Source organism: Trachemys scripta, chromosome 16 (genome assembly GCF_013100865.1).
Source record: "Trachemys scripta elegans isolate TJP31775 chromosome 16, CAS_Tse_1.0, whole genome shotgun sequence".
Lineage (NCBI taxonomy): Eukaryota > Metazoa > Chordata > Testudines > Emydidae > Trachemys > Trachemys scripta.
The window spans coordinates 10209077-10233678 of NC_048313.1; the positions used below are offsets into that span (position 1 = coordinate 10209077).

Here is a 24602-nt window from a genome sequence, read left to right on the forward strand (position 1 = left end):
GGGGGGCATTGCTGCTGGGCTGGGAACTGCCCCCCACTGCTCTGGGGGGGGTACATTGCTGCTGGAATGGGAACTCCCCCCCCCCTGCTCTGGGGGGGCCCATTGCTGCTGGGCTGGGAACCGCTCCCCACTGCTCCGGGGGCCCATTGCTGCTGGGCTGGGAACCGTCCCCACTGCTCTGGGGGGGTGTTGGACTGGGGGGGACCCCCGTTGCTGCTGGGCTAGGCCTGTGGGCAGGACCCCGCTCCGGGGCTGGGGTCTCAGCTGGAGCTGGGGGTGTTGCACTCCTGGAACGGGCAGGGACCTAGTGCTTCCGGGGCTGGGCAGGAGCAGGTCCCGCTGAGCTGGGAGGGTCCTGTGGGGCTCACGTCTCCTGTCCCCCCAGAGCTCCGTCTCCCTGGGCAGCGACTTTGACCTGTCAGACACGTCATTCGGCAGCTTTAGTCTGTGCAAGTCGTCGGACCCGCTGCCTGAGGCCTTGGCCGGGCCGGAGCTGCCCGCCGTGGAGGTGAGTCCCCCCCGGGACCTGCCTGAGGCCGTCTGCGCTGGGTGGGGGTCCCAGCCGGGGGGGTAGCGAGGGGCTCTGACAGCGACCCCGCCACGGCCCAGTGAGGGGCCTAGTGATCCGGGAGAGGGGAGGCAGCGACCATGGGGGCTGGCCCGAGTCCCCTGGGGAGGGCGGGGGGGCAGGGGGGACAGGAGTGTGGGGTGGAGCTGAGCCGAGTGTCCCCCCCCAGATCCGGCTCTCCAGCTGCTCGCGGTGCCACACGTGCGGCTCCCTGGTGCACGACGAGGAGGTGATGGCCGGCTGGACGCCCGACGACTCCAACCTCAACACCACCTGTCCCTTCTGCACCCGCCCCTTCGTGCCCTTGCTCAGCATCGAGATCCAGGACTTCCAGCAGCCCCCCAGGTGAGACCCCCGCCCTCGGGGGGACCCCCTGCTGCCCCCCCCGCCCTCATTGGGAAACCGCCCTGCAGCTCTCCTGTCCTTGGGGGGACCCCCTGCCACACCATGCTCTGCCCTCTGAAGTCTGGGGGGCAGGGTGTCTTGGGGGGGCGATGGGCGGGGGGCCTCGGAGGCAGGGGGGTGACCCGGAGGGCAGGCTCACATCATTCAGGGGTATGGGATCTCGCTGTCCCCCTCACGCCGTTGTCATGGGAACCGTTGGGCGGGGGCTGGGTGATGGGGGCGGGCGTGTCCCCCCGGGCGTGGGGCCTGGTGCCGAGCAGCCCAGCAGTAACCTGCTCCCTCCCCGCTCCCTCCGCAGCTCCTCGGAGTCTCCCCAGAGCCGGGCTGAGCGGGGCCCGGTGCTCAGCGACCGCTCCCAGTGCCTGGCTCTGGATGAGGCCGAGCCGGAGCCGGGGATCCCCCCGTCGCTCTGCAATGGCTGCACGGACTCCTCGGTACGGCGCCTCCCCCACCCCCAGCAGCTGAGCGAGGCTCCCTCCGGAGCCGCCAGAAGGGGGCGCTGCGGGCACGGTCTGCAGAGCCCCACGGTCCTGACTCCACCAGGCACCTGGCTGCAGTGCCCAAGGATTACCTGCCCCTGCCCGAGCGCCGGGTGGGGGGCTGCGGGTCCGGAGTGAGGGGCGCAGGCAGCACCGAGCGGGGGGCTGCGGGTCGGGAGTCAGGGGCGCGGGGCAGCGCCGGGCGGGGGCTGCGGGTCGGGAGTCAGGGGCGCGGGCAGCGGGTCGGGAGTCAGGGGCGTGGGGCAGCGCCGGGCGGGGGCTGCGGGTCAGGAGTCAGGGTCAGGGGCCGAGCGGCAGAGCAGGGGCCAGGTCTTGCCCGGTCCGTGGGCCCTGAGCGCAGCTGTCTCCCCGCAGGCGCCCCGGGGCCCTGCCCCGCGCTCGGAGCTGGTGACCTTTGCCTACCTGAGCCCCCTGGTGCTGCGCAAGGAGCTGGAGAGCCTGCTGGAGAACGAGGGCAGCGACTTCCTGGCCCAGCCGGAGCTGGTGGACAGCCATCCCATAATATACTGGAACCTGGTCTGGTATTTCCAGCGCCTCGGCCTGCCCAGCAACTTGCTGCAGCTGGTGCCGGCCTCCCAGCACCTCCGGCCCGCGCCCCAGGTACGGGACCAGCTGGAGGGGGAGGGGCACCGGCAAGGGACTCCCAGGGGCTGGGGGGGTCCCCACCGGTTCTGATCCGCACTCCCCCCAATGTCTCTCTTGCAGGCCCAGGCCCCCGAGGGCCCCCCGGTGTGCGTGCGCCTCCTCTGGGATGTCCTGACCCCAGACCCCGACAGCTGCCCCCCCCTCTATGTGCTCTGGAGGGTCCACAGTGAGTAGTGGAGGCGGTGCCCGTGGGCCAGCATGGGGGGGTTGGGGTGAGGGAGGGGTGCCCGTGGGTCAGCGTGGGTCAGTTGGAGTGGGGGAGGGGTGCCTGTGGGTCAGCATGGGCGGTTGGAGTGGGGGAGGGGTGCCCGTGGGTCAGCGTGGGGCAGGGGTGCCAGCGCAGGGGGATTGGGGTGAGGGAGGGGTGCCCGTGGGTCAGCGTGGGGCGGTTGGAGTGGGGGAGGGGTGCCAGTGCGGGGGGATTGGAGGGAGGGGTGCCTGTGGGTCAGCGTGGGGCGGTTGGAGTGGGGGAGGGATGCCAGCGCGGGGGGATTGGGGTGGGGGAGGGGTGCCCGTGGGTCAGCGTGGGGACCTGGGGGGGGATCGGCCACTGCGGTGACCCCCACTCTCTCCCCACAGGGAACAGCGCTGCCCGGCCTCAGTCGTGGCGGTGCCCCAGCAGCCCCTTCTCGCTGGCGTTCCTGGAGGCCGTGCTGAGCCACGTGGGGCTGGGCGAGATGCATAAGGCCATCGCCCTCTTCCTGCAGACCCTGGCCGCGGAGCCCAGCCCCCTGCCCCTGCAGAGGTACCACCCCTGGCTCCGCCCCCTATCCCCAGCTCCGCCCCTGCAGAGGTACCACCCCGGCTCCGCCCCCTGCCCCCAGCTCCGCCCCTGCAGAGGTACCACCCCTGGCTCCGCCCCCTGTCCCCAGCTCCGCCCCTGCAGAGGTACCACCCCCTGCCTCTGACTCCGCCCCCTGCCTCTGACTCCGCCCCTTGCCAAGGTACCACCCCCTGCCTCTGACTCCGCCCCCTGCAGAGGTATGCCCCTGCCTCTGACTCCGCCCCCTGCAGAGGTAATCCCCCTGCCCTGGACCCAGCTCTGCCCCCTGGATCTGCCTCCTGCCCCCCAGCTCTGCTCCTTGTCCACCACTCTGCCCCCCCCCCCCCCCCCCCCCCCCCCCCCTCCCCCCCCCCCCCGTGCTCTCCCTCTCTCCGCTCTGTCTCCCCCCTACTCATTCTCTCTCCCCTTCCTCCCGTAGGAGCGTTTACCGGGAGATCCTCTTCCTCATGCTGGCCGCGCTGGGCAGGGACCACGTCGACATTGGTACGGGGCTGGGGGGGCATTGGAAAGAACAGGGACAGAGAGGAGCCTGCGACCAGGCCCATTGGTCGGCGGGGCTGGGGGGGGGGATACCGGGCCAGCTGGGCCCATTGGTGGTGGTGGGGGGATATGGGTCCAGCCAGGCCCATTGGTTTGAGCCAGTTGCGGGGGGGGGCACCACACTCGCTCGGCCTGCGGGGGAGCTGGGGCCCCGGGGCGTGGGGGGTCGGCTGTCGCGGCGCCTGATCCGCGTCTCCTCCACAGCCGCCTTCGATAAGAAGTACAAAGCCGCCTACGCCAAGGTGGCCGGCAGCCTGGGCAAGGAGGAACTGAGCAGGCGACGGGCGCAGCCGCCCAGCTCCAAGGCCATCGACTGCCGCCGGAGCTTCGGTGCCACGCTGGAGTGCTAGAGCCGGGGGCCGGGCCAGGCCAGGACCCCTCCCCCCAGGACGGAATTCGGGGACTGGACCGGGTCTTGTGGGGGGAGTGAGCAGCTCCACGGCAGGCGGGGGGGGGGGCAGGGCATAGCTGCTACCAAACCATGCACCCCCCCCCACTTGCCCCCCGGCGGATCTCCTGGAAGTCGGGGGGCAGCACTTGGTGCCCTCTGAGCCGAGGCAGAGTCAGGTGGGACCTGGAGAGCCCCCGGCTGCCCCCTGGCACTTCAGCCAGCCCTGCCCCTGGGGGCGTCTTTACGCTGGGCCCCACCCCGCGGGCTGGGCAGAGAAGCAGGGGCAGCTGCTGCCCAGGAATGGGGCAAAGTGGGGAGCTGGTCGGGCAGAGTTGAGATCCTGCTCTGGGCATAGACCCCCCCCCCCCCAGTTCCCCCTGTGACGAGTGGACTGGGGCCCTTGATGGCCCTGCTGTTGGCCGCTCTCAGCGGCTGCCCCGGGCTGGGGCTGGGGGGGTCAGCGCTGCTCAGCCCGGCCAGGTGACTCCCCCCAGGCCCCGGGGCTGTTTGGAGCCCGGCCAGACACTGGTAATGAACCGGACACGCGGACAGGTGAGCATCCGTCCAGCCCACGGCTCCTGCCTCCCCAGAGCGCTCTCTTTTTTCGGACACTGTCTTGGGGGGGTCTCCCAGGGGGCGGCCCCTCCCCCAGGGGCAGTTGTTGGTGTTTTTTTTTTAACGTCAGTGTTAATATATTTTGTAATTTATTTATTCTCCCCGCGGCTGCCGTTAGCTTGTGCTGTAACCGCTGTGCTGGTGAGCTGGTGCCATGCGAACCGGGCCCCACGGCCCCCCCAGTGTCCCCTGCTGGAGCAGGCGGGGGACACCCTGGGCTGCCATGGGGCTGGGTCGCTGCGCCCTCCCCCACTCCCCATCTCACTCTGTCCTGCACTGGAAGCTGTTTCTCTCCCCACCTGAGGTTGGGAAGGGGGCAGTATGTGGCACTGAGGGGGACATGGTGGGGGCTCCCCATGCTCTGGTGCCTGCACCCCCCTAGCTCTGGGGCTCACACTGTGCAATATGGCGTCACCCCTCCCCTACCCCTTTGTTTCGTTTGGGTTTTTGTTGGGTCTGTAAATAAAACCGCTTCAGTATTTTTGCTGCCTGGTGGTGTGTGTGTGTGTGTGTGTGTGTGCGCGCGCGGGGGTGGGGGTGTGGGGGGGTGTTGCATGGCTGCAGCCTCTGCCCCGGCTCTGGGTGGCCGAGAGGAGCCCCCATGGCCGAAGTGGGGTGTGGTGGCGAGGAGCAGCGCAGGTCTGGGCTGGCCCCACCTGCTGCCAGGGGAGCAGAGCTGGAAGGCAGCCCCCTGCCCCCCAGCATCTGATTGGCTGCCTTCCCAACTATCCTGCCTCCTGGGGCAGAGCAGCCAATCAGAGCGGCTGCAGTGTGAGGCTGAGCCCCCCCCTTCTCAGGAAGAGCTGGGAGGAGTTTTGGGGGGACAGAAGGAGCCAGGCAGAGAAGGGGGAGCAGAGCCAGTGTTCGCGGGGGGGGGGGGGGGGGAACCACGGGAGCTGCCGGGGGCTGGCATAGGGGGGGTGGGGAGCTGGGTGCTCCGTGCCACCGGCAGCATCTCGCACAAAGCTGCGTGTCTGGATCCCGCCAGCGCCTGCCTGGGGGAGCGGCAGGGCTGCGATCGTCACCCCCGCTGTGGGGCAGGGGCTCAAAGACACCCCAAAAAAACAGGCACGGGCCCTTACCAGCATCTCATGGGTTCAGGAGCCTGACTCGGGGCTCGGTGAGACGCCCCACCCGCCCAGCTGGGGGCATCCAGCACCATGGGGAGCCCCAGACCCCCCTCAGGACTCGTCCCATCTCCCCTCCCAGGCTCCAATGACTACCTCATGCAGCCCGGCCGCCGGCCTGAAGCCAAGGGCACAGTGAGCCGTGCGCTCTCGGGCTGTCTGGATGCAGGGCGTCTGCGCTTCCACCCCCCCACGGTCCCTGCAAAGCGCCAGCCGAAGCCACAACGGCCCCTCTGGTGCGAGCTTGCAACCCCCTTGTTTGAGTGAGAGAGGCTGGGGCGCCTCGGAGCAAAGCCTCCCGCTGTTGTGTGACCCCCACCCCCCCTCGGCGTCTCCTCCCCATTCTGTGCGCCGAGCGCAGCCTGGCAGGAGATCCAACACCGGAGGCCAAGGCGAAAGCAATTCCCGCGGCTGGGATGTGCTGCCACGGAGCCCAGCGCCCGGGAAGGGCCGGCGAAGAGAACTCCAGCTTCCCCCGGGACAGCCCGGGCAGACGCTTCACAGCCGCTTGCTCCAGCGCCCCACAACTAGCCAGGGGAGGAAATCAGTAGGTCCCGGCTTTGGGTTTTGTCCCTACCTGCTTATTGGCTGGGCTACGTCCAAGCTACGGGCCTGAGAGAGTCCCGGCCAATCGGAGAGCCCTGTGTCTGCAACGGGGGCTTGTCAATCACCTGTGGGTAGCCAATGAGGTGAGAGAGGCGCTAATAAACCATAGATCATGGACAAGAAAGGCTAGAGTGTTGGCTTGACTCCAGTTCTCTCACTGGGCAGCCATCTTGAATTCTGGCAGACAGGCTCCCAGGCCCGGGCCACATGTTTTTACATTCAGAAGTTCTGTGGTTTCCTGTGACGCGATTTCCCGAGGCGGCTGTGTGAAGGAGGCAACGTTTGAGTCATGCCCGGGGCCGACAAGAGCTGTGCCACCCACCGACCGCGGCAGGGCACAGGCGCGCACAGCATCTGGCCCGTCGGCTTGCCGCGGGAAATCCCCTCTCCCCAAAAGAAGGAGAAAAGAGCTGCCCCTAGTCAATGGCCCCCATGTCAAAGGAGAAAGGGGCGAATCGCTGCGTGCGTGGGGCAGGCAAACCTGGGATTGGTGCTGCTAGCGGGAAAGCAATAAACCTGGAGCTGGTGTGACATATTCCAGGCAGACAAAGCCAATGGCCGACTCCCCCTGCTTCCAGCAGCGACTAGGCGTATCGTTCTCCGGGTCCCACGGAGCTGGACGGGGGAAATTCCATGGAGCCGTTTACGCTGTGGTCCGAGCTGGTGTCGCAGACCTGTGCTGCTGTGATGCGACTGCTGTACCAGCAACGAGCCTCTGGCGCTAGGCGCTACACGTACCGAACCAAGAGAAACCGATGAGCTTAGGGGGTGTCTTCACAGCACAGTCGGCTCAAACTGCGACGCGACTGGGACCTCGAGCTCGAGTTAGGTGGATTTTTAAGCTGTCCTGGCAGGGTGGGTGGGCTGCCACTCGACCGCTGCCACAGCTGGAGTGAGGAATGCAGGGGGGGACTTGGTTTAAGTCTGAGACAAGTGGAGACAGACAGAGCGAGGGGGGGACCTGCAAGGAAACAGTGAGGCCATATTGGTTGATGATGCAGCCCAGCACGGTCACGCTGCGAGCAGGGCTGTGCAGCGTCCACAGAACAGTCACATCAGAGCGCCCTCCGGCACCCATAGGACATTGGTGCATCGAAAAACAGCAACGCAACGTTGCACCGAAATCTCACTGTGCCCCATGCGATGCCCTGGGGCAGCAGGAGCCCTGGATTCTTTGGCAGTGTGACACTGCTGGGGTGGAATATCATTCCTGTGGGGTGCAGCACAATGCACGGGGAAGACCAGGGGTGGCGGGTACCATAGGCTGGGGGAGGCTGTGCCTCCCCAAACAGCCAGGGGTGGCCCTGCCCACGCTCTGCCCCCAGGCCTCCTGCTTCCACTCTGTGGCCCAGCTCCAGGGGCTGGGGGTGCTAGTGGGGGACAGGGACCAGCTGCTGCGGTGGGGGGGTGGAAAGGGCAGAGCCTTGGGCGGAAGGGCAGGGCTTCCCAAGCCAGCAGTTGACGCGCCACCTGGGGGAGGGCCTCGTTTTAGGCCACGGCTGTGCTGTGAGCAGCGAGTGTTCGGCTGTTCATAATTCTCATTGTTACCTGGCGCTTGACTGACCATTTGTGAGAATATAAGAACGACCATAGTGGGGCAGAGCGATGTGCCAGCTACCAGCATCCTGTCTTCTGAGCGTGGCAGTGCCAGGTGCTTCACAGGGAAGGAACAGAACAGGGTGATTATTGAGTGATCCATCCCCTGTCGTCCCCTTCCAGCTTCTGCAGTTGGAGGTTTAGAGACACCCGGAGCATGGGGGTGCGTCCCTGACCACCTTGGCTAAGTGCCACTGATGGACCTATTCTCCAGGACTTCTCATTCCTTTTGTAACCCTGTTATCGTTTTGTCCTTCACCACATCCCCTGGGAACAAGTTCCACAGGTTGACTGTGTGTTGTAGCCACCTGTTGTGTCAGCTCTTGTACTCTGTCATAAGTGCTGTGGGGCAAGGACTGTGGGTCTGTTCTGTGTGTGCACAGCGTCTGGCACCATGGGCCCTGGTCCCCGGTTAGGGCCCCAGATGCTACCACCGTGCAAACACTAAATGTTAAAGGTGATAATTCACAATCTCACTGTCAGGCCTGGGGGAAATCTGAAACATTATCCTCTGGGCAGCATCAAAACATGCTGCCTCCCTGTGCCTCTCTACGCCAGCTCCATGCCCCTGCATAAACCCCATTCCAAACACCTCCATGTGGCCCTCTCCACATGTGGGTGCATCCCCTCCAAGTGCTATGCACCCCCATCTCCCTCTACACCCCCCCACTTCTCCCCTTGGCTCCCAGAGCTGTGTGAGGGGCAGCCCCAAGAATTCAGGTGTGGTGCCCTCGTCACCGGTGCCATCCTGACCCCACGCCCCTCCCCCATCACCCTCACCAGCCTGACCTACATCCCTCCCCCGTCACCCTCGGCAGCCTGACCCCGTGCCCCGCCCTCGTCACCTGTGCCATCCTGACCCCGCACCCNCTCGTCAGCCTGACCCCGTGCCCCGCCCTCGTCACCTGTGCCATCCTGACCCCGCACCCTTCCTCCATCACCCGCACCAGCCTGATCTACATCCCTCCCCTGTCACCTGAACCATCCTGATCCCGCACCCCACCCCCACCCCCATCACCTGTGCCAGCCTGACCCCGTGACCCTCTCTTGTCCCCCATGCCGCCTGCCCCACATAGGGGTGCCCACCCCCAGGGGCCCTAGCGTCGCCAGGAATTGACAATAGTGGCCTGTGATGAAACCTCCAGGAATACGTCCATCCAGACTTGGCATCCGCCCCTAGCGCCCCCCGGCCTGGCCTGTGCTGGCATGGGTGCCCAGCACCCACTCTGGTGATGGGGCCTTAGCTGGGTGTCACCCCTGTGCCCCCCCCCCCGGTACAGTGGGGGAGAAGGATTAAGGGGAGGAGGAGAATTGGGGTAACAGAAGTACGGTGGCCGCCGTGGCCCAAAACTTCCGAGTAGGGCCAAGTTTGCTTTTTGCCCGCCGACATATAATAGGGCCACAGGGTACCCGGATGTCCAGGCTAAGGGACCCATTAAAGGCGCCCCACGGGGCGCTTTGGCCGCCGCCCAGTGGTCGCGGCCTACGCCAATCAACGATGCCCTCCGCCAGTGGGAGCGACAGGGCGGGCGTCGAGGTGTCACCGCCGCTTCGATTGGTCTAGGCTTCCGTCGGTCTGCCGGCCCGACCAATGGGCGTCGTTGCTCAGGTCGGGAGGCGGAGCCGGTGCGGCGGGGCCGCGGCCCAATCAGCATCATTGTTTGTGGTGGTGCCGGCTGCCGCTAGTGTCTGCGGCGCAGCGTCTGCTCCGCCCGCCCGGCCCGGCCTGAGGGGAGCGAGCGGGGCCGCCGCTGCCGGCCGAGGTGAGCGGGGCGGGGGGCGGAGCGGGAGCGGGGCCGGCTCGGGGGGGCGGCCCAGCCTCTCCCCCCCCCGGGAGCGCGCGGCGGGCCGGGCCGGGCCGGGCCGGGGGGCGGTTAGGCCGGGCCGCCCTGGGGGGAGGGGCAGGCGCTGGATTCTGAAGGAGAAGGCGGGGGGCGGGGCTCCCTGGCGGGGGGGGGCTCGGGAGGGGGCGGGGCGGGGGGATGTCTGGCTCATGGGGGGGAGGGGCGGGCTGCTCCCTGGGCGGGGCATGGAGCGGGAGCACCCCCCCCCCCCGCGCACCCCTGGGCGGGATCCCCTCCCCCGCAGCGGGGTCGGGGCGGTGGCCCCTTCCCGTGCTGTTGCCATGGCGCCTCCCCAGTGGGGTGCGGGGGTGTGAGCCCCTCCCCCGGGAGAGCGAGGGGGGGTCATTCCCCTGCTGTCCCGCACGGTGGGTCTTGGGGAACAATCGTCATTTTTCTCTCCCTCCCTCCCGTTGCGTTTCCTTTTGGCCTTCCTGTGCTCCCCTGTGTGTGTCTGTGCGTGGTGTCTCTCTGGAAATCCGCCCCCTCCTTGGAAATCTAGGTTCTTCTGCCTGACACTTCCACCATCCCCCCCCCTCCTCCTCGTGCTGTTTCCCCACATGGGAAGTGGGAAGGGAGAATATCGTTTGCCAAGAACACCTCCAGACACATGCTTTCATGTGGTGCGTTGAACAGAGAGCCCAGTAACTGCCTTTTCTCCTCCCCTGCCCGGGCATTACTGCCTCCCCTGTGGGTGGCATGAGCAGCAATGGCCATGCTCCTGATTCCTGTTTGGGGCAGGGGCAGCTTCACAACAGGGAGGGTGCACTGAGCTCTTGGCTTCAGAGGCCGCCTCAGTCTAGATTTTTAGAAAGCCCTGGAAGACTTCCCCTTCCCAGGAAATTCCCATCCTGGGCTTTGGAAATGTGTGTGGTAATGGTACAGCTCCTCACCTGATTCCCTAGGAGAGGACATTTTATTTGCAAGCAATTTCAAATCACACTGTTGCCCTTTCTGTGCAACCAGTCTAAAACTTCAAGTCTTGGTTTTGAGGGTTTGAGCAGTAGGAGTGGTGGTGTTGTGGGGAGGGGGAATTTAGAAGAAAACAGGAGGAAGAGGCATCATATAAATGCTGGCTTAGTGATCTGCAGTTTTGCATTCTACTTGCTTAGCATACCCCCAAAAGGGAATTTGTAGCGCATCGCTTGGATACTGACAGGCTGGGGGTGGAGTGGGGAGTTCGGGTGGGTGGGGGACTGTGCCCTTGTTGAACATTATGTGGGAGGTTGACTCTTGTTTTGCAGCAGTTCTGGAGGGTGGCTGCAACAAACAAGCATTTAGAGCGGACACAGATTTTTAAGGATCATACATGGCTGATTGCAGGCCAATGAGTCTAGTCTATCCTCTAAGTGTGCATGGAGTAAAGGACTGACCAAGCTCTTTATCAGTCTAGGTGCGTTGGGAAGGCTCCCCTCCCCTGGAAACCCTGTTTATCCAAGAGAGTTCTGCCTTCTATGTTCTGTGCATGTGAATAGCATGTTTTGTTTTAAATGGACAGTGTCCTCTGTCATCAAGCATCTTCCTGGAAGTGTTGATGTTGATTGATAGACTACTTGAGCTTCTTTTAGCCAGGTGGTAAAGGGTGCTGCACGTACCATAGGAACAAAGGTGCTTGGGCCCTATCCACCCTCCGGTCAAAACTATAGCGACAACGTGTGTAAATGTGGTTCACCTAGCACAGTTGAGATCCTGTCCTGGACTGCTGTGTAAAGGAAACCTTTGTGTGTATGAGCTTTGATTTAAGCACATGTTTGGGGTTGATTGCATTCCTTGGTCTCCTGGCTGACTGAGAGGCCCTAGGTGCTCAGAAGATCTCTTTGGACTGATGACCTGGTTTCTGACTAGCCAAGGCCTTCAGAACCAGGTGGAGCCTCTGCCTCTCTGCTTTCCTGATCACATGGTTGTGTGAAACTGAATGTGACATGCAGCTGACAGGGAGCATCCATCTTTGTGGTACTGTGGTTTGCCTTTACCTAGTATGGTCTGACTTCCTGTTTAGCTGTCTAAATGGTATCTGTGAATTCTGATATTTGACTTGGAACAACTGTTTTTTTGTTAGGCTCTAGGCTACTCAAACAAAAGAGCTGAGACTCTTCATGTCTCCACTTAAACACTGTTAGGAGTGGCAGGAGGATACATGATTAACAGAATGAATTACATTTAGGTGCTCTTGGAAGTGTCTTGTCTGCCTTTTTGTATCTAAGCCAATGTTTTCTGCTGGAGAGGAGACATGGTGCTTGAGATGAGCTATTTAGAAAATGCGCAGGGTTAAGGAAGTGTATTTTCTGGATGCATTCTCTTGATTTCTTTAATCTGCTTTGCAGTTTAAAAAACTGAAGTTTTTTAAAATAAACCCTACCCTTACTGTTTACTGTTCCCTTTGTTTTTCCTCTAATTTGTTTATTGGGTGAGGTGGACGTTTACAGTGTAGCAGGCTAGGTTAAGACTTTGAACGTGTTTCTTTTTAGAAGCCCAGTTTGGGAAAAATGCAAACCTTTGTCTAGAAAGTAGCCCCTCTGCTCCCAGGCTGGTGGGAAAAACTCTGTTGTGTTGTATCCTAACTGAAGTATGAACCTTGGGCCAGCCTAAGTCATGGGGCTCCCTGCCACTGGATGAAGAGAAATGTTTAAATTGTAACCACTGTCAAAATGTCTTTTTTGTTTTTAAAAGTTCCTGCTTCCAACAGCCCAGCAGAGGATGGACTTTTTCATACATTAATAAAAAAAAGACATCTGTTCCGAAAGTACTGTTCTACTTTAGGAGTTGCAAGGTGCCATTTAAAGCTGCTCTTATATAATAAATATTGAACTTGAAGCTCTGCATCATGTTCATATTGAGGCACAACAGCAAAATGTTTCTGTTGAAGGAAAAAACCCACCACCCCTGGCTATAAATCTAATCCCAGTGTAAAGCCATCCACCTCTTGCTCACAAAAATTCAACCTATCAGACAGTGCCACATGGAGTTGCAGTTTTATAGCATTGGATAAACCCCTCTAAAATGCATAAGAAACTTCTACTTTTGCATGTAGCTACAGTACATTTTCTTGTGTCAAAACCTTGCTGGTACTTGTGTATGTGCACATGAAGAGCATGCGTTCCATTGGCTCCTTTTAATATTATAACTCTCAGAACACTTCCAGCAATCTCCCTGTAGAATGTACAGATTCCTGGTTACATCAAAAACAATATAAGAAACAATCATATCTTGTATGTTTGCTCCTTTGTCTCAGGTTAGTTCCGAGAAGCCCAATGTAAGAGTGTTGGCATTTCATTCTGAATAATTTCTCTTGCATGTATAATGTATCTACATGGGGTAGCCTTTTGAAACGTGCAGGATAATGTATTTCCATTCTACAAATGTTCTTAGTTTATATCTGCTCGGTGTGATATACCAAACAATGGCTCTCAGAAAATAAAATATATTGTTTCCCATATTTCTTGCATTCACTATTATCTGTGTAACTGTAAGTTGTTACTTCTAATCAGTTTTAAACATCAGCATAATAGTTGGGGATAATTTGGCAATTTAAAAAAAAAAAATCTTGATGAATTTGCTCCTTGGCAGCACACACCAAACCTTTTATTGTTTGACAAGTGTGAGATGAGGCGGTCAGAGAGCTGGAGAGTCAATTTCTGTAACACTGGAAGAATGGGGTAGTTCTGTATGGCTATTTCTATACTGACTCTGTTCTGAGAATGTCTCCCTATTGTTAGTGCCAAAGCAGTTAGGAGATGGTTCCAGGTGATCACTAGCATTTTAACCACTGTGTTGTCTGAACCTATTGAAAGGAGGTCTGCACGGAACGTGAGTGAAAATGCTTGGAGCTGTGCTGGTGTCAGCAACACTGGCATGTTTTCCAGGAGGCAAAAAAGGCCTAAATATAATGAAAGAGCAGCCAGTCTTGGCATAACATGTGCCCGCTTGAAGAAGTGGAGTTGCCATGCTTATCTGAGTAGTGTGTTAAAAAAAAAAATGTATTTTTTTTCCCTTAAGGAACATCATTATTTTGAAAATGGCATCTTAAAGCCCTTGTACAATGTGTAGAGTCTGAAATACTTCAGTTCCTAAATCAGTATAATGTAAGAATCTGAGTCTTGCATTTGGAGCTTGCCAAGGTATTGCTGTGGAATCGGACAGCATGCAGTAGTAGCGTTCTCAATTCATCCAAACTTGTGCAGCGTGCTCTAGTGCTATTGGGGTGGACTGCCATATTTTTACAGTGACAACACTATTTCCGGAGCAGTGATGCCTCTACAGGAAAGCTGTTTTTACTGCTGCTGGCCTGGGCTTCTCTCTTCTTTCTCTCCCTGAGTGTCTGGTGTAATTGAACTCCTGCCCCCACCTTCTTACTTTTGACACAGTGGAAGCAGGAGAGTAAGGTTTCAACTCTCAGTGAGTCTGGGCCAGGAGCAACAAAAACTTCATTTCCGGAGAGATGCTGGTGGCCCACTGAGACAGCAAATCTTCCAGCCTCCATTCCATCTCTTGCATAGAAGGTAGAAAATCTTTAGGGACGTGGAATTGGAATGTTTCTTTTTCTTATGCTGTGGAGATTAATGAACATAATGTTTAGCTAACCTAAAACAGAGCTGTGTACCTCGTGGTAGTTCTGGTGCTTTCTAGTTATTTAAAAATAACCCAGGGCAATACTAACTCCCCCGCCCCACATTCCAAACTTAATAGAATATACCCAAAGGTGTTACTTGTGTGGTGGATGCATGAGCTGGGAAATGCGTTTTAACACTCTCTTCTTGGAAATGTGGACTTCAGACACTGCTGTGTTATAAGTACAGTGGATTTGACTTTGACAAATACAGTACTTTTCTCTGTTAATGAGGCCGGGGATACAGGTTGTATCGGCGTTGTCATGTTGTGTATGTCTAGACCCCAGTCCTGTGTACCTCTTTACTCATAGAAGGTCTATTAACTTCAATGAGACTACTTACGTTAGTAAAGTTGTGTGTGTGTAAGTGTTTGTAAGGTTGGGATCTTTAGTGTGATGTGGATACTAGGAGGTTATTGAGGGGAGGAGGGAGGCCTGCTTACAGGTGTAGTTGTGATGCTGGAAGGTTCAGTAAGAACCTTTGCTGCAGTCTTAGTGTCTTCCTCATGTAGTAAATAACCCTTTGAAGGCACTCTTGGTCCTGTGCCTCTACTACTTCTCATCCCAAAGCATCTTTCCAGACATGGGGAGCAGTACTGCAGTGCCATTCTGTCCTGTCCATGGTTTGTCCTCCGCTACGCCCAGCCTGGTCGTGCCCCCGGGTAGTTTCCTGACATCTAGTTGGTGGTCGGTCTCTAGATCTGACTGACCTTGTTTGAGTCGGCATTATTTTCATGTCATCTGTTTGTCTTCTACATTTGACGGCAGCCAATCCTGTATCCTGACTTCAAAGCCTGCTTTCATTTCCACTTAATTCTCCTTTACGCCTGCTATCTTCAGAAGGGCTCTCATTTCTACTGCTTCCAGCCTTCCAATGACTGTTTCATCTAATGCCACTGCTTCCAGACCTTAGGGTCTGAAGAGCTCTGTGAAGTATGAAAGCTTGTCTTCTCCACCAACAGAAGTTGGTTCAATAAAAAATGCTACCTCACTTACCTTGTCTCTCTCATATCCTGGGACCAATCTGGCTACAACAGTGCAAACCTTAAAATCTAGTCAGCTTAAAACAAGAGAGCATTAAACTGGCTATTCACAAAGCAGTATCCAGAATATGGCTGAAATCTTCCTGAATAAGAGTTAAGATCAGCATTTGGAAATTCAATCCCATATAAATATGAGGGTGCTAAAAGAATACTTTACAAAGCTTCGGTCTAAAATTAGAGTGAAGAATTGTTTAGAACTGCAGAGGAATCTAAAGAACCTGAGGGGCCTTTTTCCACGCCAGCTTAGCAACTTGAGTCAATATGACCATTGTCTATCAATCATAAGGCTGGGTCTAGAATCTCTGGGCAGCCACATCCATTTTGCTTTATTTTTCATTGAACTATTTAAAGTTTACAGTGTTAACTGGTATGGTCAGTTAGGTGGTGGCTAAATGGTTTAGTAGTTTGTGTATAAGTTAGGATCCTCTCTACTTACCTCATTTGTGGGAGTTGGCACAGTTTTGGGGGTAAACCTTATTAAATGACTTGAGACAGCAATCCCAGTCCAGTTCTAACAGTAGTCCTCATTCACAGTGTCCATGGGACCTGTCTCGTTCCTCAAAGTTGAAGTATCTTGCAGGATGACTGAAAGAGTCACAAGGGGAAAAAATACATTAAAAGAACATCAAGGCTGCAACAGAAAATGAAAGCCAAAGGAATTCTCAGTTAGGGATTAAATGAACTGTATCTCCACCAGTACTCAGCACCACGGGGAGCGCTAAGGAAGGAGTGGAAGATGCCCCATTGTGTGCAGAGGTATTGGAGGAGATGTGGTAGATTTCACCCTTAACTATACATTTCCTTGCTTTTGTTGGTTTTCATCACAGCAGTTGGTATCATCCTGGCAGTTCCTTTCCTGTGTAAAATTGTCATGCCTTTTTTTTAAAAAGGCAAACGTCATTCTGTTCAATATGCAAATATATTGTACTGTACGTAGGTGGCATAAGATGCTGCTGGTGTGTGATTTCTCTGAGCAGCATGCTTATTGTCAGCTACATGTCAATAACTGGGCCAGTAGCTATGTTAAAACGGCTGAGAGCCATTGTGGACATGTCCTGTTCTGAACATCTTTAGGAACAAATGTTCAGGGTTTCAAGCGAACTACCTCTGTAATGCATGCATGCTGAAATAATGTAATGGATAGTTCAGCGGTGATAGAAAGGAGACTGTGTAGAAATAATATGAAGGGTACTGGGGGAATTTTTAAAGTGTATTAAATGGTGATAAACCAATACTCTGTTTTGTGTGGTATGCATGCCTGCACTCCCCTTTCTGCTACTGAGGAGAGAGGCAGTTTGTTCCATTCTCTGTCCCCAAACTTATTTCTTCTGGGTTTGGACTTTTGAACTCTGTGCAGTTAAAGGGCCCCATCATTATGGTACCAAGGGAACAGACTTGCGGTAACTAATATAGGCTAGAATTTGTATCACTAAATGAATTGTGTGAACACCGTTAACTCTCAAATGGGCACGCTGAGATTCTGTAACAAACCTCAGTGGAATGATATAATTCCAAAATATAGAGCAAAATACAGACAAGCACAGAATGGCAAAGCCCACCCTGAATGCCTTTAAACCTGGTGAGGATGCTTTGGCAGAGACCTAGACACTGGAGATGGCGCTGTCTGAGTGCTTGATCAGGTCTCATCTGTGGCACCCTATCTGTTGTAGGCGAATGGGCACCAGACCTCAGTCTCCCAAGGCCTTATCGAGAGAATGGAAAGGCCTCATTCCTTCTGGCAGAACGTGCCCAGCCAGAGTCTTGTCTGCCATTCAGGAAAATGAGAACTACCCATTATTCCTCATTCGCCTTCTCATCTCTATCATGCCATATTAAATATTTAATAATGAGACTAAAGCTCCTACATTTTTCAGTAAGTGCACTTGGTCCAAGTAAATCTGTGGTGTTTTCATTCAGCTATTGAGGTATCTCAAAGCCAGAAATAAAAGCCAATATTATGAAATAACTGACTGAGGTTTTTAAGAGACAGAGCCAGTCTAAAAATTCTACATCTGTCTGAAAAGTCTCTCTACACTTGCTAAAAGCAGGAGCCAAAAATTACTGCATCTAAAAGAGATTGGAGAGGCCTGGAATTCTTTTTTTCAGTTTGCATATGGTTGGCTTCAGTGTTTCCCCTGGTGCAGGCAGTTGGTCAGTTTCCTGCTGCTTGTCTGGGTCTTAAGCACAGCCACAACAGAGGAGAGGGACACTTGTTTATATTAACTGTGAAAAGCTCACAGTTGGCCTGAAGACTTTGGGGTATCTGAAACTATTTTAAACTTTAAAATGGATGATGTCCTCTCCTTTAATCCAAAGAATGCATGTTTTAGGCCCTCATACCACATTCTGATCCATGTAGGCCTGTGCTCATTTGGAATTCAGTTGAACTCACCGGGTCTCCATGTGCATGCAGGGATCTGAGGCCTCAGGTTTCATGAGACAATCTCACTGTTGCAGTGTCATAAGTGGTCCCATAGCAACATCTAGATAAGTGTCACTGAAATTTATTGCAATATCTTTATTTCCAAAGAGGAGGGACTGCAAGTTGATAGTAGGAAGGGAATAGAAAAAAGCCCTCTCTCCATGCTGTCTATCTCAGGTGATGGCTTACTCTGTCCAGCTATTAGCCTTTTGGAGCGCTGAAGTGGATGGAGAGGGGAAGGATATATGTGACCTTCCAAAGAGAGAGAACAGGATTAATCAACAAGCAGACCTTCTAATTTCAGCTTTAGTCTCACAACTCCTTTGGACTGGTAGGTGGAAGAATGTTTGAGCTGTGAAGTCTGTTCTCAGATGGATATGCTAGCCCAGGGGTAGGCAACCTATGGCACGCGTGCCAAAGGCGGCACGCGAGCTGATTTTCAGTGGCACTCACACTGCCCGGGTCCTGGCCACCAGTCCGGGGGACTCTGCATTTTAATTTAATTTTAAATGAAGCTTCATAAACATTTTTAAAAATCTTATTTACTTTACATACAGCAATAGTTTAGTTATATATTATAGACCTAGAAAGAGACCTTCTAAAAACATTAAAATGTATTACTGGCACGCGAAACCTTAAATTAAAGTGAATAAATAAAGACTCGGCACACCACTTCTGAAAGGTTGCCGACCCCTGTGCTAGCCTGTGGAGACAAACCCAAATGTGTCTGAATCCCAGTTGGCCCAAGTCTGGGGTGACACGGGAGCTTTGAAATTCCTTGTAAGTCTTTATTTTAGGGTGGGAGCAGATAGGAGGACCTGCCCTTTTCCCAACAGACAAATCCTAAGAAATGGATGATTAAACTAAGACTCCAAAGAAAAGGAGTAAAAACATAAGCACTCCTTGAATCTGTGTTGGTAAAATAATCTGCTTGATTTGTGCTGCCTTGTGACCCCCTTCTCTCCTTTGTCCACTCCAGAATACCTTTTGTCAATCTTTTCCCACAAGGAAATAACTTGAATAGAGAACTCGACTCCAGTAACCTTGGCACTGCTGTGAGGCAAGGGGGCATGTTCTTGCCATGGTTAAAAACCGTTCTTGCCTAAAATCTAAACTTTCCCCCCAAAAAACTATTTAACATAAGTTTTTCTCATTAACATCTTTGCATGGGCATTTTCTGTGTGAGGAGTCATCGTGAGATTGTACAATGCAGTAGGCTGGTGGTATTGAATGCTACATTCAAGGAGTGTGGGGGCCATTAAGTGAGATGGATAACTTCAAATTCTTCAGGAGACAAGATTTTTACTGCTGACTAGCGCTTGGTTTAACAGTTTTCTTCTTTTTCCTTCCCCTCACTGCCTAATACTGTTTGAGGAAAAATAATTAACTTTAATAAATTATAAAACTTGTTCACTGCAATGGGTCTTCATTTTTTTCTTTCTGCAGCAGATTTACTGTTTGACTAGAATAAAATTCACTTAGATTTAACTCACCCTTTCAGAGACTGAAACTATTTGCCAGTGAGTTTGTAGGAGGGCATGTGTGAGTACGGTAAGACACGCGTGTTATGGTGATCATAATGTTTTGGAGGGTTCAGGTTTTCTTTCACTTTGCCATTTAAAACTGACATTATTTGTGTTTTTATTTGGAAATTTTGTCTTTTTGCTTTCCCTTTTAAAGTCAATGGATGTTGTGTACATGTATCCAAAGGCAAAGCAGGTCCATAAAATTTAAGACACTGTTTAATCGAATGTATGTGAAATCTCTGGAATATTACACTTCCCATTCCCATTGTAAATTCTGGCAGTTTTCTGTCCTGTTACCTAATGGATTAAAAGGATTTGTGAAAAAGTTACACCTCTTAACTGTAATACTATAAGTAATTTGGTCTTTAAGCCATTGGGAAATCTTAAGTGACATTCTGTAAGGAGTAACAATACGGTATGTTTGAACCAAATTCCCTTTGTTTTTGTTATATGGCTAAATAAAAGTGCTCTGCATGGCTTTCGGGTGGTGGGGTTGTATCCTCCATAGGCTTGTGTTTAGATCAGAATAGCTGACTTACTCTCAACTTTAAGTTGTCTTCTCTTTTTAAACAGAGTCTGGTAATATTCACTGAGGCACCCTGGGACTGCAATGTATTGGGGGTAGCTTGTTATATGTGCAGGTGAAGATGATTACGCCTGCATTTGAAAATATATTGTCTGTTTGCTAAACAGATTTGTTACAGTTCTGATTTAATGTGAGGTGTGGCTATGCATGTGAGTTTCTTGAATACATTTGTAACAAGCCAGAGATAGTTATCTTCAGATTTTGTTTGTAAAAGGAAATCTTGAGTGAAAGGAAATCAGACAGATGCAGACTTTCAGGGAGTTTCAAAATGGTTGCTTAGTAATAGTCCCTTGTTGTTGAATAAGTCCAAATCTAATGCATTCTCCTCTCTCCCCTCCTCCCCCCGCCACCCAATGAATCATTTGTTAACTTACTTGCTTGTTAAAGTCCCTAATTCTAATTTAATCTTGGAGACTTGACAGTTTTAAATACCTACTAGTGCAATGTGATTCTGAATTGGTATTTCAATAGCTTATTGTGTCAATCTTCACAACAATTTTCAACAAACTAGCAGCAGTATGGAAGAATGTGGCACTGAAATATGCACAGATACAGTCACTGGAGTATCTCTGCTTTGAATTCAGGGGCATCTTTTCTAGAATTCTGCTTAGTTTAATGTAACACTGTATATTTAGTAGCCCTCTAAGACATACAGCAAGAGCACATGAGAGGGTGTGTATCCATTACAATACCTTGATCTTGAAATAGGAGATTCTGGGATAGTCTTTTAGAACTGCTTTAACAAAATGTCAGTTTCTGATTTTCTATCCATCTAACTTAGTCTTAACGTACTTCAGTGGTTTTGTTAAGGTTGAATGTTTCCCGGAGGTTTGGACTCTGTCTGCTCAAGTGGGAAACTGGGTTAAAGCAACAATGGGAGGTCCAGGCCCTCACTAGAGATCACTGAGGGACTGGTCCTGCAAACTGCTGAGCATCAGATGGTGGTTCCTGACCATCCTGTGGGGGTGTTGGAGCCCCCACCTTGTGATGGGTTGATGGATGGGCTCCCCTCACACAGTGTCCTGGCAGGCAATGCTGTGACTCCTTGCTTTCTGTCTAGTTTCTCTCTAACTTCCCTTTGTGTGGTTTTTTTCTTCTCATATGATTTCATGTTTTTTACTGACCTCTGCTCCCCATCCTCCCTGAACTGGCCTAAAGAGCCACAGGTTGAGAAGGGCAGTTGGCACCTCACAGGAGCTGGTGCTAATGACTCATTCTACACTTCAGCCTTGGACTCCACTGGTTCCTGTGATTCAGCTGTTTTCTGTAACCACTGGACACCAGCAGCTCCTCTCTCTGTGGTGAGGCGTCCGGTGGGGATCAGTTGCAGGTGATACACACATTGGGAGAGTGGTAAATAATGCAGAGGACAGATCACTGATAGTGATCTGGAGCCTTGGTAACCTAGGCACAAGCAAACGATATGGGTTTTAACATGGCTCAGTGTGAATGCATACCTTTAGGAATAAGAATGTTGGCCAAAGTTACAGGATGGGGAAACTTTTGGAAAACAGTGACTGAAAAAGATTTGAGGGTCATGGTGGATAATCTACTGAATATGAGCTCCTAGAGTGACACTGTGGACAAAAGGGCTAATGTAGTCCTTAGATGCATAAACGGGAATCTTGAGTAGGAGCAGAGAGGTTATTTTACCTCTGTATTTGGCACTCGTGTGACTGCTGCTGGAATTCTGTGTCCAGTTCTGGTGGGGCCAAAAGAAATGCTTCAAAGACACCCTCAACATAAACTTCAAGATGTGGCATCGACACCACACACTGGGAGACAGCAGCCCAGGATAAGATAACTGGCGAAGACTTGTCAGAGAGGGAACGTCCACTTCTGAGGAAAATCGCCTTGCCCTGGTCACAGAAAAACACCAGAAAAGAAAGGAAAGACAACCGCCACACAGCAATCAGGGGCCAACCCTGTTTTCCAACACCATCTGCCAACGAGCCTCTGGCTCAAGGATCAGACTCCTCTGTCACCAAAGGACCCATGAAAAATAAAACCTGTGAAAGATCATCCTCAACCTCAAGGGATCGACGACTGCTGCTGGACTTCTGTGTCCAGTTCTGGTGTCGGCAATCCAGGAAAGATGCTGATAAATTGGAGAGGGTTCAGAGAAGAGCCACAAGAATGATTAAAGGATTAGAAAACAAGCCTTATAGTGAGATGCACAAAGAGCTCAATCTACTTAGCTTAATAAAGGGAGGTTAAGTGTTGACTTGATTAGTTTAAGTATCTACATGGGAAACAAATATTTAATAATGGGTTCTTCAGTCTAGTAAAGAGAGGCTTAAAACGGTCCAATGACTGGAAGTTGAAGCTATACAAATTCAGACTGGAAATAAGAGGTATGTTTTAAAGAGGGTAATTAACCATTGGAACAATGTACCAAGGAGGTTGTGGTTGATTCACTATCACTGACCGTTTTTAATTCAAGATTGAATGTTTTTCTAAAAGATCTGCTCTAGGCATTATTTGGGGGCAGTTTTCTGGTCTGTATTCTAGTATGAGGTCATACTAGATGATTACAGTGATCCCTTCTGGCCTTGGAATCTATGAAATAGCATAGCTGTAAACTAACTTTTAAATTGGGTAACAGTCATAAAAATATTCCTGTGCAGGTAAGGTACATAACACAGACTAGTAACCAGAGTCCATTATTTTTTAATTTGAGCTCTAAATTGTCTTGGATATTAAGAACAACTGGTGGGGTGGGGGAGCTCCCTTTAGCATTACAGTGTAATTGCTGAGGAGATGAACAAGTCCAAGGGCATGTTTAAGTCATTAAATCCTTAATTGCATTTTATTTACTGGGAAACGTCATAACTTCAGGGTGGCTAACGCCAGACACAAATTGACTTCAAGTCTGTGTGAGGTGGTTGTATTCCAGTTGTAATTTCCTCCTTAGTTTTTCCCATTCCTCTGAAATGGAAATGTCCTTGACCTACACTGAGCCACTTTTTGCTCCCTGTTCCTGTTTATCCCCATTCTTCTGCTCCATTCTAGTTTGGGGGTAACACCCAGTTATTGCATAATCAGTTTCCTTGTGCTGTGATTGGCTCAGAGCATGTTTTGAAGTTATGTTGAATGTGAGCTTGGGCTTCCTGTTTAAAAAAATGTTTCTCTCACCTTTCCTAGCAAAACTCTGACCCACCTCTGTTGAAAGCCTCTGCAAATGTCTTAGCATTGATCCTAAACTGTACCATCATCTGACTGCAACCGGGGACTGTTAATGTAAAAAAACACTGCCACAAAACCACACTTAAAATAAGAGGAGAAAAGGTGCTTCAGGATCTCTGGTCGGGAAGAGAAGAGCATTGCACTGCTGAAGTGAAAGATTCATAACTTAGGAAAACCTAAGGTGAAGAATAAGCAACAGGGGAGCAGATGAGGCCTCGTGAAATGGACGCTGTTCTCATCCACGTTGCTTTATAAATAAATAAATAAAAAACACTTTCCAATTGCTTAAAGTGTGATGGTCCCACTGGCTAACCTGCAGGATTCTAACCAACTGCATCAGCCTTGTTGGATTAATTCTCTGAATTATGGAATCACTGTGACCTCTTGAAACCTTAAATGCACCGTTTCTTGCTAGGCATTTCTCAAATATGCCTTTACTAATAGAGCTACAACCCTCAGACTATATGCAGTGCATAGTCTCTCAAGGTCTGAGAAGCCTCTTGCCTCACTCATATTTAGCGTCCAGGTACATGCATATAGGAAAGCGGATCTCTCATCCTTCTACTTCAGAAAGCAGTTGGTAGTTGCTGCCAATTGTGAGAATGGAAAAACCTGCTCTGAAAGACACACGCAGTCCTTGTAATGCTTGGTCAAATTATTCACTCAAATATTGCACTGGAAAGCAAAGAATCCTAAGAGAACAAAGATCAGCAGAAATGGCCCATTCCACCCATGGTGGCAAACTTGATCATCTTGTGTCAGCCCTGCAGTTTTTTTATATTGTCTAACAAAACGCTAGATTGAGTTTAAGATGTCTTCTTTCGGAGTGGGGGAGCCTGCTGTCATTGAGACCTCCTCCAGGGCCCTGGTCATGCCCAGTGTCTTTGCTGACACTACAGCACTTTATCCAAAAAAAAAAAAAAAATGTAAATGAGGTAGCCTCTCCCACCTAACAAGACAGGAACATCTCCTACCTGTATTCATCAGCTCAGCCTCCCCAATTTACACTTGGTAGCTTCAAGAGGACCTGGAAGTACTTATTTATGAATGGGATTATGACGGGGTTGCCAGTGATAGCAAAGGACTGGACTCGATGACCAGAAGATCGCTTCCAGTCCTCTGAGCCAAACCGTGGACTGAGCGCCTAGAATGAAGTAGCACGAAAACTTAATGGTGCCCACGTTGCTGTGTATTGGTGATATGAGGTTTTGTTTTTGGGATGTTGCTTTTAAATTGCTTTGTTTGTTGTTTTTCTTACAACAGTAACAAACTTGTGCTCGGATATTCTGTTGCCAGGTAGCTGGTTTTGCTTGTAGAACGCCACCAAACAAGAAGTTCTTAAAAATTTCTCTGTGTGTGTGTGTGTGCGTGCACACACACACACTGAGTGCAGGAGAGAGAAAAATTAAAATATTGACTGTTTAAAAATCAACTGGGCCTTCATTTTCATTCCCTTATTTTCCCCTCTCATTTGAATGCCTCAAATGGCATCAGATATCCTGTTTGTGGGGAGAGTCAGTTCTGTGCTTTCTGTCAACAATAATTTCTGATAACATGCTTCTTGGTTAAAATAACCTTCTGCCATGTCTCGCCTACTGTAGAGGATAGAAGACTT

At 52.6% G+C, this 24602-nt stretch overlaps 2 protein-coding genes across 5 annotated transcripts in view; both read left to right on the forward strand.

Annotated features, from left to right (window-relative positions):
- The first annotated feature begins 358 nt into the window (after positions 1–358).
- On the forward strand, positions 359–4931 carry DENND4B (DENN domain containing 4B). The gene is made up of 8 exons (XM_034793059.1): positions 359–508; positions 738–913; positions 1272–1407; positions 1828–2073; positions 2179–2284; positions 2698–2863; positions 3321–3385; positions 3647–4931. Exons 2-8 carry the CDS (start codon positions 801–803, stop codon positions 3790–3792), a joined length of 978 nt encoding a protein of 325 aa, XP_034648950.1. The 5' UTR covers positions 359–508; positions 738–800; the 3' UTR covers positions 3793–4931.
- Positions 4932–9415: 4484 nt separating this feature from the next.
- GATAD2B (GATA zinc finger domain containing 2B) overlaps positions 9416–24602 on the forward strand; it is a 78631-nt gene continuing 63444 nt past the window's right edge. Inside the window, exons 1-2 of one of the 4 annotated variants that reach the window (XM_034792044.1) lie at positions 9429–9540; positions 10121–10241. In XM_034792044.1, the coding sequence (XP_034647935.1) occupies positions 10237–10241 (5 nt within the window). In that variant the 5' untranslated portion in view covers positions 9429–9540; positions 10121–10236. Of the gene's footprint in view, positions 9541–10120; positions 10242–24602 lie in introns of all 4 variants that reach the window. The other 3 variants (XM_034792041.1, XM_034792045.1, XM_034792042.1) reach the window with 3 other exon arrangements.